At 40.8% G+C, this 20,947-nt stretch overlaps 1 protein-coding gene across 1 annotated transcript in view; it reads right to left on the bottom strand.

The window, feature by feature from the left end:
• Window positions 1–20,947, bottom strand: part of mgll (monoglyceride lipase) — a 52,904-nt gene that overhangs the window by 18,301 nt on the left and 13,656 nt on the right. Inside the window, exons 3-4 of the mRNA XM_062999084.1 lie at window positions 12,893–12,999; window positions 7,771–7,907 (exon numbers count right to left, since the gene is read on the bottom strand). Coding sequence (XP_062855154.1) covers window positions 7,771–7,907; window positions 12,893–12,999 — 244 coding nt within the window. The remainder of the gene's footprint in view (window positions 1–7,770; window positions 7,908–12,892; window positions 13,000–20,947) is intronic.

Raw genomic sequence — 20,947 nt, 5'->3', positions numbered from 1 at the left:
TACTGACTGTAGTCCATCTATTTCTCTACATACCTTTTTAGCCTGCTTTCACCCTGTTCTTCAATGGGACCACCACAGAGCAGGTATTATTTAGGAGGTGGATCATTCTCAGCACTGCAGTGACAATGACATGGTGGTGGTGTGTTAGTGTGTGTTGTGCTGGTATAAGTGGATCAGACACAGCAGCGCTGCTGGAGTTTTCAAATACTGTGTCCACTCACTGTCCACTCTATTAGACACTCCTACCTAGATGGTCCACCTTGTAGATGTAAAGTCAGAGACGATCGCTCATCTATTGTTGCTGTTTGAGTTGGTCATCTTCTAGACCTTCATTAGTGGTTACAGGACGCTGCCTATGGGGCGCTGTTGGCTGGATATATTTTTGGTTGGTGGACTGTTCTCAGTCCAGCAGTGACAGTAAGGTGTTTAAAAACTCCAGCAGCGCTGCTGTGTCTTAGCCACTCATACCAGCACAACACACACTAACACACCACCACCATGTCAGTGTCACTGCAGTGCTGAGAATGATCCACCACCCAAATAATACCTATTCAGTTGTGGTCCTCTGGGGGATATATATATATAGATGGATAGATAGATAGATGGATGGATGGATGGATGGATGGATAGATAGATAGATAGATAGATAGATAGATAGATAGATAGATAGATAGATAGATAGATAGATAGATAGATAGATAGATAGATAGATAGATAGATAGATAGATAGATAGATAGATAGATAGATAGATAGATAGATAGATAGATAGATAGTTTCTATATACATGTTTCTGAGATCATGTTGCATTTTTTTCAAATATGATGAGCCGACTAAGAAGAAGAGTTTTTTGTCAGACCAAACTAACCACAGGTTCTAAACCATTCTAATTTGCCTGATGCTAATATGGAAATTTTAGACACATTCACAGACCACATATCTCACCTCATCACCTGGGTGTCATACACCTGTTGTTTGCAGATCATCCTGCAACTAATTTGCTAGGTTTTTTCATACCTTCAACATCATAAGTATCAAACATGATGTGGTTCCATAAACTTTCCACTTGCAGTTTATCAAACCAGTTGTACTGACAGGAATGCTAAAGGTGTTTTACTATGGCTCTGTCTCCCTTTTCCATTTAAGTGTTAATTATTAATTTAGTTCCCTAGAAGCTCATTACCTTCACCATGAATGCAATTTGTGTACCACAACTGCTGCTTGCTGTGTGAAACTACTTCTTGTTTATGCTTATAAATATATTTTACCTCCAATAGGAGACAAGTGAAGAGAATCAGGACTTGGCACGATTTTGTTCTCACTGATGTCATCTGGCCTTAATTGGAGGTTTGAATATTCATGAAGAGACTCTGAGACTTAAAAGAAGTTCCCAAGTGTTTCTCAGCACCACTCAGAACTTGTATAAATTAGTGAGGCATCTTATTTTAATTATAATGCTGACCTCAATCTGTTTGTAACTGCAAATATTTCTAACACACATACTCATTTAGACATAAAACATCCTCCATGACATCAAATGATAAATGCCATTAATTTGAAGTGTTTGTGCAGACAATTCTTTTGGAACCCAGGATGGTGATTCTTTATCTAAAACATGTGATAAATAAGTTGTCTGTACAAAAGAAGAACAATAGAGCCTCTCCCTGTCTATCACAACACACACACAGAGTCGGTACTACTGGGAATAAATGGCAGCATGGTGTTAGTGGCCCGATAATGCAGTGAAGACTGTGCTTATGTAAGAGTCTGTCAGATATTATATAATACACTGATACAAAAGAAGAAAGGGAATAAAAATAGATCCTACAATACAAAGGTGTGTAAACAAACAAACAGAACAATGAAACAATGAACAGGGAAGTAGGATCAGTTAAAGAAACTTCAGCTTCAGGTGCTACTGTAACAACAGTGAAATGTGAGACTGGTGAGAGATTAACATGGAATTAGATACAATAACACAATGGAGAGGCAGTTTTGTTTCAATGTGAAGTGCTGATAAATAGAGGCACTGCATGTACATGATGATTATTAACTATTCACACTGGACACTTATAAAGCCCTCATCATAAAAATACAAGCCACACGTTCAAAAAAGAGCAGCATAGGAAACACACAAAATACAGCTGAATGTTTACTTAAAAGCAACTAAATGAATAAATAAAAATAAATACAATTTTTATAATTTCATTATTTATTTATAATGCATTTTTCTCTCATTTTTTCACAATTTAGTGTAGTCAGTTAGTCTTCTGCTGCTGGGGATCCCCGATGTTTTGCATTCAAGATGGGTATATTGCTGCTAACGCCTCCTCCGACCCGCACGCAGCCCTTAACAGAACCCTTTTCCACCCATGCACTCTGCACAGGCGCCCTTTATCCACCAATCAGGGTCCTTACACAGCGTTTGAAGACCCCGGCCACAGATTCCGGTCTTACCTCCCTGCAGGCCCTGCCAATTATGCCCGCTAGATGGAGCCCAGCCGACCGGTGGCAACGCCGAGTTTCGAACCGAGGAGTTCAGAATCTCTGCGCTGGTGTGCTAGTCACCTGGGCGCCTATAATTTAATTTTATAGAAGACAGTGATAGTCTAGTAGGTAGAGCTTTGTGCTAGCAATCAGAAGATTATGGGTTCGAATCCTGGCTCTGCCATGCAGCCACTACCTTATATTTACATTTGCAGCATTTAGCAGACACTTTTATCCAAAGCGACTTACAATTATGACTAAATACAGTTTGAGCAATTGGGGGTTAAGGACCTTGCTCAGGGGCCCAACAGAGGCAACTTGGCGAAGGTGTGGCTTGAACCTGCAGCTTTTTGATTACTAGTACAGTACCTTAACTACTGAGCCACCACTGTTCCTGTCCTAAACCCTGTCTGCTCCAGGGGCACCGTACAATGACGGAGAGAGAGCTAATAGCGCCATCTGATTTCCACCTTTTTGAATGCTTAAAGAAGCTTTAAGGGGAAGAAGACTTTTATGTGATGATGATGTGAACGCAGCGGTGCATCAACCAAAAAATGTTTTTGCTGATGGCATTAAAAAGTTGGTATGATGCTGGTAAAAATGCATCAGAAGGTAACAATGTAGAAAAGTGATGTCATATGTTTTTTTTTAAATTATTTTTTATTATTTATATTGTTTTCCCCCAATTTTTATCCCCCAGTCTAGTCGTGTCTAGTTACCCTGAATGCATCCTCTATACTGATTCGACCCTTCACCGCTGAGTGAGGACGCCTCTCAACTGACATGTGCCCCCTCCGGTACGCACAGTCAGTACAGATAGTGCATTTTTCAACCGCACGAGTCGAGTTCAAATACTTGACAGGCACTGTGCATGGAGGGCCACACCCCAATCAGCATTATTCCTCAGCCCTGTGCAGGCGCCATCAGTCAGCCAGCAGGGACCTCAGTCGCACCAGTTATGAGGACCTATGATCCGACTTTCTTACCCCTAACAACAACAGCCAATCGTTGTTCATACTGCTGCCCAGCCTAGTCGGAAAGGCAGAGCTGAGGTTCAATACGATGTATTCGAAACCCCAACTCTGGTGAGCTAGCATACTTTACCGCTGCGTCACCTGAGGCGATGTCATATATTTTTGAAATTCTTAATAAATAGAGTTTAAAAAAGTGCGGTAACTTTATAAAGAACCCTCGTATATGACAAATAAAGGTATTCTATAAATATTAGTCTGTCACATTGCTGTGAAAAAAATAACCACAACTTTTCCTTGCTAAACAGCTTTAAATCAGACACACAGGAAGCTGTTCAGGCATCATATTAATGTTCATTTTTGCCTGAACGCTTACCTTAGCTAGAAATGTTTGTAGTTCTTTAGATGGTTTTTGGACTCATTTCATGACTTTCTGGGTGATTTGATGCCCAGCCCTTGGACAAATGTGAACAAGCTGGTTACTTCTTGGTAGATTTATCACTGTTACAGGTTTCTTCCCATTAAAGATAACGTGAGTCACTGTGTTTTAGTTGAGCAATGACTTAGTAACTCTATTAAAGCTGATGCATTTTTTTCACAGTGTGTGTCATAGTCTTCCTGTTGAACATTTAAGGGGACTTTTTGGCTGTGATTTTGTTTGAATATACACTATATGGGCAAAAGTCTTTGAACACATGACCATAAGCTTGCTGGACATTTAATTTCAAAAACAAATAGTATTAAAATAGAGTCAGTGTTTGTGATATTTTCAGCTATAACAGCAGCCACTCTTCTGAAAAAGGTTTCTCACAATCTCTTAAAGTATGTCTGTGGGAATGTGTGCCCTTTTACACAAAAAAAGGATTTGTATGGCTGGGGACTGATGTTAGTCAAAAAAGCCTCAATGAATATTCCAGTTCATTCCAAAGCTGTTCAGTGGGGCTGAGGTCAGAGTTTTCTCTTCATGTATTTATAGACCTTGCTTAGTGCACAGGGGCACAGTCATGCTGGAACAGGAAAAGGCCTTCCCTAAACTGTTACTGTAAAATTTGTAAGCATAGAATTTCCTTATATATAACTGATTTATTACACCTGTTAGCAATTGTTGTAGCTGAAACACATTCATTCAAAAAATATAAACAATAGAAGAGGTGTCCCAGTACGTTTTTTCTATATAGTGTATTTCTGATGTACAGGGCTGCCTTAAATCAGTTAATTAAGTATCCAGTGGTGTATGGGGGGTAGAATACTTTGTTTCCTAAATAAATACATTTTATTACATGTGTTTAATTTTTATTTTGCATTTGGTAAATTATTATTCAGTGCTAAAAATGTGCAAATAACAAAAGCAATCAAATAACAGTGTATACATGGGTGATAAAGGAGAAACCACAGTCTTAGTATAAGCAGTTTTACTGCCACCAGTGAGCAAAACAGCTGCAATGCACCATAGTTAAACGATGAAACACCATCCTTTTCAAAAGATATGCTCCCCACTTGTATTTTGCTAGTGGAGGTATAGAGTGCTGTCCAACAGTCTACAATCTCTTACTGGTGTTAAACTGGGTCAAGATCAGGTGTAAAATCCAAAACATGGATATGATTTACATCATCAATTTATCAAACTAGTGATTCATCGTGCCCTCATTTTACATTTACATTTTCGGCATTTACAGATGCTTTTATCCAAAGCGACTTACAGTTGTGAAAGTATACACTCCAAGCTATTGAAGGTTAAGGGCCTTGCTCAAGGGCCCAACAGTGGCAACTTGGCAGTGATGGGGCTTGAACCGACAACCTTCTGATTACTAGTCCATTACCTTAACCACTAAGCTCCAACTGCCCTCCCATTAAAATACAAATGTTCCATTATAATGATTAGGAGAGTCAGAATAAATTAGCATTAATTAACAGGTCACATGGCTAGGTTGAATATACAGTATATGAATATATATGTGTGTTAGTGTGTGTTGTGCTGGTATGAGTGGATAAGAAACAACAATGCTGCTGGAGTTTTTAAACACCTTACTGTCACTGCTAGACTGAGAATAGTCCACCAACCAAAAATATCCAGCCAACAGCACCCCGTGGGCAGCGTCCTGTGACCACTGATGAAGGTCTAAAAGATGACCAACTCAAACACCAGCAGTAGCAATACCAATAGCAAAAGTCTCTGACTTTGAAGGTGGATCAACTAGGTCGGAGTGTCTAATAGAGTGGACAGTGAGTGGACACTGTATTTCAAAACTCCAACAGAGCTGTTGTGTCTGATCCACTCATATCAGAACAACACACACTAACACACCACCACCACGTCAGTGTCACTGCAGTGCCGAGAATCATCCACCACCTAAATAATACCTGCTCTGTGGTGGTCCTGTGGTGGTTCTGACCATTGAAGAACATATATAATATATATTGCTGCTCACGCCTCCTCCGACCCACATGCAGCCTTTAACGGAACCCTTTTCCACCCATGCACTCTGCGCAGGTGCCTATATCCACCAGGGTCCTTACACAGCGTTTGAAGACCTGGCCCACATATTCCGGTCATTCCCTCCCTGCAGGCACTGCCAATTATGCCCGCTAGATGGCGCCCGGCCGACCGGTGGCAACGGGCTATGTTGAAATTTTTTTCCCTCATTACTACAGGCCTACATGCAGGTAAACTCTCACAGATAAACAGTATTTGTGAGTGTAAAGCCATTTATTCCCCAATAATAAACCTTTTTAAGGAACCGTCTTAGGTCACGATCTACAGCTCTTTTCTCCTGACTTCCTCTTACTGAGCTAGAGAAACCCTAACAAGGAGATACGTTCAAAAACATCCTTGTTGTACTTAGTACATTCAAGCATACACAAGTCCACCCTTTCCTTCAGATAAGCTCATCTGAGTCAGTTCCTGAAAACATCCCTGAGAACTGAGAATGTGCAAAACTTTACAGACAGGGATCAGCCACTGTCTACATAAACAGCCAGGACCCTGGACTAGTGCACCAACACTACCTGCTGCACCACCATGCTGCCTTATATTCTAGAATGGCATAGTGCTTTCTAAATTCCCTTTGTCTGAGGATTATATTTGCTTCAGTAATATATTTCATATTTTTCTGTTTGGCAGTAAGAGTACTATACCTAATATAGCAAACTCCAACCCACACACATCCACACTTCAGTCAGGAGGTCAGCCAAGTCCTGTTCGAGAACGCAGTGGACATCTAAACAATAATTTACTGGTTCTAAAATTATCGTGTGTCTCATTCTTTCGTGTCGGAGAGACAAACCCAAACATGAGGAAGATATTTAGTCTGTTTTGGAAAAATAACAATAATAAAAAACAGCACAGTGTGTCCATGCTGTTCTGTTGTGAGAAGGAAAAAAAGAAACTGTCAGTACATGTGTGTGGGGTTCCTGCTTGCCATATGCCACCTGCTTGCCACCTCAGGGTGTAATGTGTTGTTTTCTGAGATGCTTTACAGTTGTTGAGAGCTCCCAAAATCTTCCTGTCAGCTCAAACCAGTCGGACTATTCTTTTTAATCAACAAGACATTTCCATCTAGAGAACTGCCCATCAGTGGATGTTTTTCATTTTTGTTTTTCTTACCATTCTGTGTGGATTAAATGGGTAAGCAGTTTGTCTTTTTTTCAATTTTATTTATGCATTTTCTCCCAATTTAGCGTAGTCAATTTGTCTTCCGCTGCTGGGAGATCCCTGATTGCAGTCGAGGTGGGTGTATTGCTGCTCACGCCGCCTCTGACCCGCATGCAGTCCTTAGCGGAACCCTTTTTCACCCATGCATTCGGCACAGGCGCCTCTATATCTGCTAAACAGGGTCCTTACACAGCGTTTTGAAGAGCACACCCACATAGTCCAGTCATCCCGGCCTAGCAGAAACATGTCTGCTGCAGGCACTGCCAATTATGCTCGCTAAATGGCGCCCAGCCGACCGGTGGCAATGCCAAGTTTCAAACCAAGAAGTTCAGAATCTCGGCACTGGTGTGCTAGCGGAATATCCTGTGGATAAGCAGTTTCTGATATACCCAATCAATCATGTTTGCAAACTGATTACATGTATTAGAAGGTGTACAGGTTGTCTTGTGACTGTATATTTAAACCTGTTAGTGTATTTTTACCCTTTAACATTATTATACACAAATATGTTTGTGTATATATATATATATATATATATATATATATATACTGTATATTACTGCTTTCCATTAAGAAGCTAAACTAATAGTTACTAATGGTAAATGCTGTTGAGTTTACATTCTTCTACTGATCTTAATCACTAAACGTGCACGTCAGCTTACCATTGAGTGGCCAAGAATGAAGATGGGCAGGTTGGGGTAGCGTGATTTTATCAGGTCGATGTGCTGCAGGGAGTCTCTGATGTAAATCTGGAAGTTTTTAATGTTCATCCTCTCTCCTTTGCTCTGCCCATGTCCAACTGTAAAAATAAGAGAGCAAGAGAGTCAAACGTTAATGTCAAAATATCCTAGCTAAATGAAAAGACTACAAGTCTTATGGTTGCCCTGGTCAAGTTCTGTTTCGTTAATTTTCTAGGTTACAAAAAGTCAACATTATCTACAGTTTTTTTTTTTTGTGCATTTTTCCCCAATTTTCCTCCCAGTCTAGTCGTATCCAATTACCCGATTTCATTACGTGTCCTCTCTACTGATGCTAACCTCCACTCCTGATTAAGAAGAGCCGTGACTAACACACGTCCCCTCCAACACATGTGCAGTAGCCAACTGCCTCTTTTCACCTGCACAAGGTGAGTTCATATGCGGATCAGCTTTGTGTACAGAGAGTCACACCCTGATCCCATTATCCCCCGTCTCTGTGCAGCCAGCAGGGGTCGTAACTGCATTAGTTATAAAGAATCCCCTTCAACACCCTTACTGCAAAGTCAATTGTACGCGTAGGTGCCCAGTCTACTGGTAGCAGAGCTGAGATTCAAACAGACGAGTTGCACATCACATTTGTATGCACAATTTAAAAAAATGATGCATTGTGAAAAAAATATGGCAAGTAGGTAGCACTGTCGCCTCACAGCAAGAAGGTCCTGGGTTCGTTCCCCAGGCAGGGCGGTCTGGGTCCTTTCTGTGTGGAGTTTGCATGTTCTCCCCATGTCTGCGTGGGTTTCCTCCGGGAACTCCGGTTTCCTCCCACAGTCCAAAAACATGCAGTCAGGTTAATTGGGGACACTGAATTGCCCTATAGGTGAATGGGTGTGTGTATGTGTGTGTGTATTTGTGTCTGCCCTGCGATGGACTGGTGCCCCATCCAGGGTATTACTGTGTGCCTTGTGCTCATTGAAAAGCTGGGATAGGCTCCAGCACCCCCCATGACCCTGACTGGATAAGCGGTTAAGAAAGTGAGTGAATTTGTGCAGCACATTTAGCAAAAATGTCATATGTAAGTGTGTTCCCTATAAAGATGTGTTAATGCTAGTCTATTACACTAGCCAGGCATCTGCACAGACATGATTGGATATGTCTGAGAGTGGATGGACGAAGCCCAAAGGCGGTATGGTTCCCAGTCCATGGTATCCCTGCCATGCAATCAGTGTTTCCTGGAGAAACCGGACCTGCCGTAACCCTGACCAGGATAATGTGGTTGGTGAAATAAAAAGAAAAAAAATTAACAAAACATAGAACTTGAGCAGTGGTGTCCAACTGATTGCATAAGACTGTATTAGGGTGCGAGGTGGAAAGTGTATAAAAAGGAGGTGAAATCAATCAAACTGTGAGGAAAATTGCCAGTGTAATAAAACCACATTTTAAAAAAGGTGACTGCACACAGTGTGAGACACACACACACACACACTTGAAACCCAGTGTTGTTGTGTGAATCATTAGTTACCATGGCACTCCAACATCAACTGACATTTAGTACATTCAGAGCGTGTACACTTGATATTTTCCCTTGATTTGCTTTCACCCCCTTATTTCCCCTTCATCTTTCATCTTCCCCACATGCTCATTCTTTTCCCTTCTGTCCTTTGTTCTCTTCTTTATTGTCCTCTCTCCTCGATCTCTTTAATCTCGTCTCCCACTTTACAGTCATTGTCCTTTGTAAAGTTGGAATTTGTGTGTTCATGACAGCTCCGGCAAATATCTCTAAATATGAGTCACGACGGGCATGTCATGCAAAAAGCAGCATATAATCAATCAAATCAAAGCACTGATTGCTCCTCCTTGCCTAATAACATCCCTGTTCAAAAGATTCACACTCATGTAGTCATACTATACAGCTCTTTAACTCCATACCCAGTAAAATCAGCCACTGGTATTCTGAAGATGGGCAATTCTAGCATTATGAATATGACATCTGATCTCTTATTGACTTGCCTCATCTCATGGGCTGCTAATTGCTAGGTCATGTGACCTACAGAAATAAATCTGATTATCACATCCATATGTGCTTGTAGAACCCATGCTGCTTTATTCTATACATTACTGCAGGGATTTGCTTTTATTGAGTTACAAGAACACTGGTAGTCCTGGACACTGATACTGTATACAATAAGCTAGACAAACCTTTATACCAGTAGTGTTGGATGTGGATGAGGTCTGGTCATGTTTATGCACACCTAACTTTTCAAACTGCTTTATCTCGGTCAGGGTTGTGGTGGGTCCGGTTCCCCCAGGAATCACTGGGTGCAAGGCAGGAACACCATGGACAGTCAAGTCAAGTCAAGTTTAATTGTATAGCGCTTTTCACAAAAGACAATGTCATAAAGCGACTTTATAGAACCCAGGACTGACAGACCAAAAACCCACAATGGCTGACCCTGAGCTCTAACCCCAGCTTCCAGACATACTGGGATATGAGGAAAAAGAATTTCGTTGTGCTGTACACCTGTATATGTATATATGACAAATAAATTTTATACTATTTTAATCTTGACACAGACAGCACTGCTAGTGTTTGTGTGCTTTGATCTAAATTTGTCATTTTTATTGTAAAAAACAAGACCATAATGAATAAGTGTTCTCTCTACATGTAGGCTATGGCATACAGTTACATTTACATTAGAACAAACAATTGGATTAAAGGAATAGGTAGAAGACTTCTTTAAGATGCTATAGAGGATAGTTTGAAGCTTAAGTGCTTAGTAAAGAGGTTGGTCTTCAATCGTCTTTTGAAGATGGTTTGAACAGACAGGGGAAGTTTGTTCCACCACTTGGGTGCTAGTACAGAGAAGAGCCTTGATGCTTGTCTTCCTTGAGTTCTGGGTGGAGGATCAAGTCGAGCAAGACTAGTGGCTCGGAGGTTGCATGGTACAGAGCGGGCTTTTATTAGGCCTCAAAGGTAACTTGGGGCTGGTCCATTTTTAGCTTTGTAGGTGAGCATCAGTGTTTTAAACTGAATGCGTGCAGCTACAGGAAGCCAGTGAAGAAAGCTGACAAATAAGGTATTGTTCTATTAATGCTATTGGTTAAAACGTCATTTGATGGTTTATTTAAATTATAAGCAGTGCCACAGATCTCTGTTGGACTGCATTCACATGATACACAACAAAACTGCTTTCTACTGGTTGAGCCAATGCTTCCGATGGAGTGAGGTGGCGCCTCTAACCTTGACACTGTGGTACCTGCAGGGTCAATCACCTAGCAAATTTACCACTTTAGTGCTTGTTTTTTACAGTTTGCTGCAGTGCTCAAAGTTCAATCGGACTAAACATTGACGTAGTTTGTGGTTGACCCTTTTAAAGCGCCACCAAGAAGAAATGAATTTTCACTGTTTCACAAAACCCTGAACTCTTGTATTCCACTTTATTAGAATCACAGCATTGTAAAAAAAAAATATATAGCATGGTGGCTAGTGAGCTGTGCTCTAAGGACAGTAGCCTAGTGGGTAGAGCTTTGGGCTATCAATTAAAAGGTTGAGAGTTTGAATCCAGGCTCTGCTAGGCAGCCACTGTTGGGTCCTTGAGCAAGGCCGTTAACCCTCTCTGCTCCAGGGGCGCCGTATGATGGCTGACCCCCAGCTCCCAAACAAGCTGGGATATGCGAAGAAAGAATTTATTTGTACTGTACACCTGTATATGTATATATGACAAATACAGGCTTTCTTCTTCTTTCTAATATAAGAAGACCGGGTTTGCATTTTAAATAGCAAGCATATGTTTTCTAATCACGGAATCGCTTGTTGTGGCTTTGTGGCTCTTTAATAAGATTTAATGCACCATGTAATTGAAGCAATAAAGGTTCATTAACTCATTTCCTTGTTTAAATTTTTTAATGTCTTCACATGACACCTGTTACCACAGTGTTCTTGTTTTAAACTAAAATACATTTTATTCAAAACTGCATATAAATAAGCTGTCAGTCGATACTGTGTATTGTGTTCAAACTTCGGCTCAGTGGCAGAACCAGCATAAAATGGTTTTGCCATGCATCATGTAAAAAACGTGAATGCCACGATAAGCAGCAATTTACACCCAGCCTCACCCAGGATGAATGAAGCACAAAACACCTATCATGTAAGAGCAACCTTAAACACAAATGCTGAGTGAAGGTTTAGACTGCTGAATTGAGACTCCCGCTCACCCACTGTCAGGTGCTATTTCTGATTACAGAACTCCATCAGATAGTTTGTTTGTTTATTAAGATTTTAACGTCATGTTTTACGCTTTTGGTTACATTCATGACAGGAAACGGTAGTTTATCTTCACACAAGGTTCATCAGTTCACAAGGTTATATCGAACACAGTCATGGACAATTTAGTGTCGCCAATTTACCTCACTTGCATGTTTTTGGACTGTGGGAGGAAACCGGAGCTCCCGGAGTAAACCCACGCAGACACGGGGAGAACATGCAAACTCCACACAGAAAGGACCCAGACCGCCCCACCTGGGGATCGAACCCAGGACCTTCTTACTGTGAGGCGACAGTGCTACCCACTTAGCCACCGTGCCGCCCACACATCAGATAGTCTTTTTATGATTTCGCGTGATTTAATTCCTAAACATCTGAAATATTACACACTAAAATCACGAACAGAAGCTTTTTTGAGTCAGTAAGGAGACCAGCGGCATGTAAAACAATTTTTATGGAAATGATTTGCATATTTTGCATCATGTACCAGTATAAAAGCTAAAATTCAAATAAGATGATTTATCTTATATCGAGTTTTACAACTCGAGTGCATCATTTAATTAGAATGTTTAGTTAGCCCTTGTAATGAATGGTTTGCTACTGACTTTGTATTATGAATACTAACTTGATCTTCTTACTGTGTTCATGTTCATCTTACTGTTCTACCTTCCTGCCAGGTTCTCTACATTTCCCTGTTTATTTACTAATAAAGCATAAAGTCTTGTTGATATAAAACTGAATGTGTTTTAGATTTTGATGGAACTTATATGCTTATACTATGATACTAGCCTGTGACCGATGTTAGCTGTGTATGATGTTACTCACCATGGTCATGGGCGAACACGAGCAAGGAATGTTTGGTCAACACACTAGCGACATCATTGTATACTCCGCAGTGCTCTCCAGCTCCATGTGCCAAAAACACCAACGCCCTGACACAGAGAGACATTCAGAGATGAAACATTAATTCATGCACCAATAATGGGCAAGGCAATGCACAGATCAACCTTCCATTGTAAATTATGAGCATCAAAAAATCCTACAGTTTGAAGGGAAATTCCATTAATGATGCATCAACTATGAATACACAGAACAGTGATTCACCTTGCTATTGTTTAAACTGAAGGATGAAGACGCCCAAATTCTTTTACTTAATGTAATCACTAAAGGTAAGAGTGGAATTAAATTATACTGGTGTGTAAAGGGATAACAATCTTAGTCTTTACTTAATTTTAACTGTTATAATGCTATTAAACTTTGTTCCACAGCCTTGTACTTATTTGTTAGTCATTATAACTATAGCTTTCTCTGATAAAGCTTTTCTTCACCTAATAAAAAGTACATGAAGCAATGGTCTCTTTTAAGATTTTTGAAAGGAAATTAGTCCATTTGGTCAAACACAATGAACAGCTCTATGAATTTCTCAGAGCTTCAGACTCCTAACCTGAGTGAGCTGCACCTAATATACACGCTCCCTCCAACATGCGTGTAGTTCAACCGCTTCTTTTCACCTGCACAAAGCGGGTTTACATTGGGATCAGTATCATGTACACACTTAGTATTGCCCTTGACCAGTCAGCAGAGGCTGGAATTGCAGCAGCATTAAGGAATACCTTCGGCCTGTCCTCCCTCAAACATAGCCAATCATGTCTGCATAGATGCCCAACCAATCAATAGTAGAGTCCGATGTTGGGCAGTGATAGTGTAGTGAATAAGATAGTGAACTAGTAATCTAAAGGTCACTGGTTTAAACCCCTTTACTGTTCAAACTGTTGGGCCCCTGGGAAAGACCTTTAACTCTCAATTGCTTGCATTGTATTTGGTCACAATTGTAAGTCGCTTTGCTAAATGCCATAAATGTAAATGTAGCCGAGCTGAGATTCAAACTTGCAATTCAAGATCTCAGTAGTGGTGGGTGAGTGCATTTGATCACAACCCAAGCACCCAGCAGATGCCACTTTTTAAAAATTAAATTTTTGTATTATTCCCTGATTTTCACAAACTAGTTGTATCCAATTCCCCAGTTTTGCCCTCCCTCAGACAGAGGCAATCATGTCTGTGTAGGCAGCCAGCCAGCTGATAGCAGTGCTGACACTGAACTCAAGAGTTTACGATCTCAGATGTGATGGGCTAGCGTGTTTTACTGCTTAAACACCCGTGCACCATGCAGATGACACTATTCACAGTCAAGCAAGCTTTAAAATATAGGTTTAGAGGCTGGCGAGTAACAAGAATCCTTCCACGTGGACGTCACTTTGACACGTACCACCTACCTAAGCATTGTTACAGAGCATGTACACTCTTTCATGGAAACAGTATTCCTTGATGGCTGTGGCCTCTTTCAGCAGGATAATGCACCCTGCCACAAAGCAAAAATGCTTCAGGAATGGTTTGAGGAGCACAAAAACAAGTTTGAGGCGTTGACTTGACCTCCAAATTCCCCAGATCTCAAACCAATCAAGCATCTGTAGGATGTGCTGGACAAACAAGTCCGATCCATGGGGGCCCCACCTCACTTACTAGAAGTTAAAGGATCTGCTGCTAACATCTTGGTGCCAGATACCACAGCATGCCTTCAGGGGTCTAGTGGAGTCCATGCCTCAGCGGCTCAGGGCTGTTTTGGCAGCAAAAGGGGGACCAACACAATATTAGGAAGGTGGTCATAATGTTATGCCTAATTGGTGTAAGTACAATATGTTAAATTTTGACTTCAGCTTTATGTGCTCCTTTAAGTATCACATGTCCAAATAGGCACTCAGTGTCAACAAGGCCATGAGACACTTTAAACTGATTACTGTGCATCAAATAATGTAACACAAGCGATCACCCTCAGAGTAATACATTTACTAACAGGAAGCGCGCAAACACACAGACTCACACTAATATAATTCCTACAGACATGCCTAAGGGTCAATGCCCCTATTTAGAGATAGTGTGTAGTTAACACAGATCATTAACACAGACACTAATGCTCCACGGGATAAAATATTTACTAATATTTACTAAGATTTCCACTCACACTCTAATTAAATAGGTCATGCTGGTCGTTATGTTTTCCTACTTTCTAATGTCTAATGGCATTCTGACAAGAATTTCTCTACCAAACATGGGTGTTTGTCCAACCGTCTGTTCTATTTCAGATCTGGCACTCACACACTCTCAAACTCTCTCCTTCACTAACACAGACTTTGTTTTTCTATCTGCTCAATGCCCACTCTCTGCTCTCTCATATTCTGCTGTTCTCTGTCTGTACAGACTTTTACATTTTCTTAGCAAGCTTGGTTTTTCCGTTTAATTTTCATGTATTATCACTTCTTTATTATGGTCAGGCTCATGGGTCCGGTTTCCTTAAAATTACTAAGTGCAATGCAGTAACACATCCAGGACAAGACACCAATACATTGCCCCCCAAGCCAATCATGCAGATTGTATGTTATTGCTTGTCCAGCTGATAGCACCTCTGAGGATTCAAACTCTGGATCTGTGAGATACTGAGCTAGCATAATTTACTGCTTCGCCACCTGAGAGCCTGAGAGACAATAATTGGTCGTGTCTAAGAGACTAAGTGAGAGCTTATAGTCCGTATTTAGCACCATCTGATTTCCACCTTTTTGAACGCTCAAAGAAGCTTTAAGGGGAAGAAGATTTTCATGTGATGATGTGAAAGCAGCAGTGCATCAGTGGCTACGCACTCAACCAAAACCATTTTTGCTGATGGCATAAAAAGTTGGTATGACGCTGGGAAAAATGAATCAGAAGGTGACTATGTAGAAAAGTGATGTTTGAAATTCTTAATAAATAGAGTTAAAAAAATGTGGAAACTTTTTGAAGAAACTTCAAACAACCTTCTATTATTTAATATGATTGTATGAATAATATGATGCACTATATACTCACCAAGCACTTTATTAGGTACATCAACGTGTTAAGTACATTATTTTAACAGCCACATTTACCATATAAATAAAAGTTGTGGCTATTCAGTCACTAAATAGAGCAAACTGTTGCTCTGTACACCTTACACCGGTGTAACTATTGACAGAGACCCCCATAAGAACCCCAGTGACCATATGATGTTTGGGTGGTGGACACCTCTCAGCACTACAATGATACTAACATAGTAATGACATGGTAGGGTGAATTGTTTTGTTAATAGAGTATTAGGTACAGCAGTGTTGTTTAAGATTTTTAAAATACAAACTGGCCTCTTTATTAGAAACACATAGAATACCTTTAATTGTCATATATACATATACAGAAGTACAGTACAACGAAATCCTTTCTTCATATATCCAAGCTTGTTTGGAAGCTGGGGTCAGAGAGCAAGGTCAGCCATTGTACGGCGCCCCTGGAGCAGAGAGGGTTAAGTGTCTTGCTTCAGTTGATAACCTAAAGCCCTACCCACTAGGCTACCACTGTCCCATACTCTGTTAGCACTCACAAACTCACAGTAAAGCATGGTGGTTTCGTTTTGACTAGTGGTGCCCTGTAACACTGTAGTTCTAACATGAGACTGAGCAAAAGAAATGACTATAGTGAGTATAGAAATTTCCATCCAGCATGAAGCTGAGTCAGTCAAACACTGTTCTAAATGTCTTTCAACCCTAAACTCTAGTTTACTACACACTATAGATATAAAGTTTAATGAAGTGTGCAGTTGCTAGTGCTATGAGTGCCATTTGGAACAAAGCAACCAAGCTTTGACAACTGGAACCAAGTGTTTGGCCAGCATTTCTGCTAAACATTTGGTGTTCTTAATTCCTCAAGCATCACAGAGATGATGGAATTACCGAGTGCAAGACAAAAATACACCCTGGGCAGGGCTACATAACCCTCTTACTTAAACACCAGTAAGATCCAGTGTTAATAATATACTCTATTACATAACAGATGTAAGAACTGTATTTTCCATCAGTAGTGTCTTATTACAATTGGCAATTAACAGTGAATGCATAGATCTTATTTTGTACAAATTGCAGATATTGTGATGTTTTACTATTTTTTATTTTATTTACGTTCAACCCTAGCTTTTTTTCTTGGTCAGGGTTGCGGTGTTATGCGGTGCATGTAGACACCCAACCGGCCGATAGCACCACAAGGGATTCCGCCAATGGATCCCAGAGGTAGTGTGCAAGTAAAATTTATGGCTGCACTACCTAAACATCCCAATATTTTACTGTATCATGATGATTTCTTTAGCACTGCAATGCTGCAAAGCAAACATTGGGCGACACATTGGATCGGTGGGTAGCACTGTTACAACAAGAAGGTCCTGGGTTTGATTCCCAGGTGGAGCGGGCTGGGTCCTTTCTGTGTGAAGTTTGCATGTTCCCCTCTGTGTCTGTGTGTTTTTCCTCTGGAAGCTCAGGTTTCCTCCCACAGTCCAAACACATGCAAGTGAAGTAAATTGTAGATAAAAAATTGTCCATGACTGTGTTTGACATTGAACTGATGAATCTTGTGTAACCAGTAACTACCTGTCCTGTCATGTAACCAAAGTGTGTAAAACATGACATTAAAATCCTAATAAATAAATAATAAATGACAGCAAACATCTGATATAATGTAATCTCTAATCTCTAAGCATTTTCACTGCTTCAGAGTCCAATGGCAGCTACATTACTTCAGCCAACACAATCAAATATGCTTATAGTGATCTCTGGTTTGTGTGCAGCCGTCTGGACATGACAGGCCACTAGGCTACGGATAAACAGTTGTCGTGCTGGTGTTGTTTCCGAAGGCAGTTTGTAACACAATGGTGAATATTATGAGCGGGGACGGTCAATACTCATACTATGCCCAGCAGTTAGTGATCCCATTCTGTAAGCCTGTGTGGCCAAGCAGTTTGAGACTAAATTGTTTTGGCAAGGCAAAAATGGCATTCAATGACAGTGCCTTATTAAACATGTGTGGCTGAAATAGCCAAAGGGTGACACGTGCTTTGGGCTATACATTGTGTATCAATGAAATTATTTGGGACATGAATTTTTCATTCATAATATTCATTCATGAGTATTCAAGAGCAGAACATTCTAACTCAGCATTTTGACCCTACATTTACATTTGTGCGCATACCAATAAAGTGTCAGATTATGACATTTCCCATTCACAAAAGGGACATAAAGGACATATTAAGTACTGCAGAAGGAAGTCTACAACCCTGAGGGGGTACTGCACTTACTCACACTGTAACACACACTGCACTCAGTAGAAACTATTCACACTTATAGCCGGCTGTGGCCTAATAACGCCAGGCTCTCACAAAGACGCTCTTCATTACATCTAAGTACAGAAAAGAGAGGGAGGGGGACAGCGTGAGAGGGGACAGAGCGTGAGGGACAGACTAAAAGGGACAGAAGGACAGATGAAAGAACAAGCGAATGAGGAAAAAGTAGGACAGAGTTCAGAGCTAACGAAGCTGGATTAACATTCCAGCTCGTTCTCTCAGTGAAACACACACATTAACGTCCGCTTGTCACTGTTCCCAAGTGAATAAACCACGAAGAAGAATTCTTCTCACTTCGAATCCCAACACCTTAGTACACACACAAAACAAATACTGACAGCTCTAGTGCATGTCTGTCAGCATTTATTTTGGCTTTTATTTTTCTACCTTTATTTTAGGCAAAACATGTACTTAGAATTTAAGCTTTACAGGCATTAAGTACACTTAGGGTAAAATTTTACATCCACTTGAAAAAGGCGTGTGCTATGGCAGCTTTGGGATTTCAATCATTTCTGCTACTGTTCTTTTTCTGTGGCTAAATTATCAGAATGTAAGTTTTTATCATAGGTTTATTGTTAGTTGTCTAATAAAACAACAAAATCTTCTGGGTCAAAACACGTTACTTATTAATCTGGTGGTAAAAAAAAAAGTTTAAAGACGTCAGCAACATGCCAATTGAATTCTTGCTTGACTGTGACATCTGTGCTACAGCTGCTTCTAATTCATAGCAGAATTGTTGATGGTTCTTATGTCATCCAGACAAACTGTTCTTACTCTAAGCATGAGGTGACAATTTGGGTTTTTAACCCCATCTTGGAAAGAGAACACTGTTCCATGCACAATAAACATATCATTGTTTATAAAGACACATAGAACTGACCAGTTTTAATTGGTCATACTTACTAATAAGGAATCAGTAGGTGTGCGTTTCAATTAATTAGTGACTAAAAGAAAAACTGTCGCTAAAGTCACTGAAGTCACAAAACTGCCATAAAATGCATGTCTATTATAAGTTTATGTAAGCTTTTGACTTTAACTGTAAATACTTTTACATTTAAGGCATTTAGCAGATGCTTTTTATTTATTTATTAGTATTTTAACGTCATGTTTTACACTTTGGTTACATTCATGACAGAAACGGTAGTTACTCGTTACACAAGATTCATCAGTTCACAAGTTTAATGTCAAACACAGTCATGGACAATTATGTATCTTCAATTCACCTCACTTGCATGTCTTTGTACTGTGGGGGGAAACTGGAGCTCCCAAAGAAAACCCACACAGAATGTAAACTCCACACAGAAAGGACTCGGACCGCCCCACCTGGGGATTGAACCCAGGACCTTCTTGCTGTAAGGCAACAGTGCTACCCACTAAGCCACTAGCAGACGCTTTTATCCAAAGCAACTTACTAATGTGACAGTGCAAGTATTTGAGGGTTAAGGGTGGCAAATATGTTCAACAGACCTACAGGGGTTGGACAATGAAACTGAAACACCTGTCATTTTAGTGTGGGAGGTTTCATGGCTAAATTGGACCAGTCTGGTGGCCAATCTTCATTAATTGCACATTGCACCAGTAAGAGCAGAGTGTGAAGGTTCAATTAGCAGGGTAAGAGCACAGTTTTGCTCAAAATATTGCAATGCACACAACATTATGGGTGACATACCAGAGTTCAAAAGAGGACAAATTGTTGGTGCACGTCTTGCTGGCGCATCTGTGACCAAGACAGCAAGTCTTTGTGATGTATCAAGAGCCACGGTATCCAGGGTAATGTCAGCATACCACCAAGAAGGACAAACCACATCCAACAGGATTAACTGTGGACGCAAGAGGAAGCTGTCTGAAAGGGATGTTCGGGTGCTAACCCGGATTGTATCCAAAAAACATAAAACCAAACCCAAATCACGGCAGAATTAAATGTGCACCTCAACTCTCCTGTTTCCACCAGAACTGTCCGTCGGGAGCTCCACAGGGTCAATATACACGGCCGGGCTGCTATAGCCAAACCTTTGGTCACTCGTGCCAATGCCAAACGTCGGTTTCAATGGTGCAAGGAGCGCAAATCTTGGGCTGTGGACAATGTGAAACATGTATTGTTCTCTGATGAGTCCACCTTTACTGTTTTCCCCACATCCGGGAGAGTTACGGTGTGGAGAAGCCCCAAAGAAGCGTACCACCCAGACTGTTGCATGCCCAGAGTGAAGCATGGGGGTGGATCAGTGATGGTTTGGGCTGCCATATCATGGCATTCCCTTGGCCCAATACTTGTGCTAGATGGGTGCGTCACTGCCAAGGACTACCGAACCATTCTGGAGGACCATGTGCATCCAATGGTTCAAACATTGTATCCTGAAGGCGGTGCCGTATATCAGGATGACAATGCACCAATACACACAGCAAGACTGGTGAAAGATTGGTTTGATGAACATGAAAGTGAAGTTGAACATCTCCCATGGCCTGCACAGTCACCAGATCTAAATATTATTGAGCCACTTTGGGGTGTTTTGGAGAAGCGAGTCAGGAAACGTTTTCCTCCACCAGCATCACGTAGTGACCTGGCCACTATCCTGCAAGAAGAATGGCTTAAAATCCCTCTGACCACTGTGCAGGACTTGTATATGTCATTTCCAAGACGAATTGATGCTGTATTG

This window comes from Trichomycterus rosablanca, chromosome 7 (genome assembly GCF_030014385.1).
Source record: "Trichomycterus rosablanca isolate fTriRos1 chromosome 7, fTriRos1.hap1, whole genome shotgun sequence".
Lineage (NCBI taxonomy): Eukaryota > Metazoa > Chordata > Actinopteri > Siluriformes > Trichomycteridae > Trichomycterus > Trichomycterus rosablanca.
The sequence above is the reverse complement of the archived record's forward strand: the minus strand, read 5'-3'. Positions and strand labels throughout refer to the sequence as shown.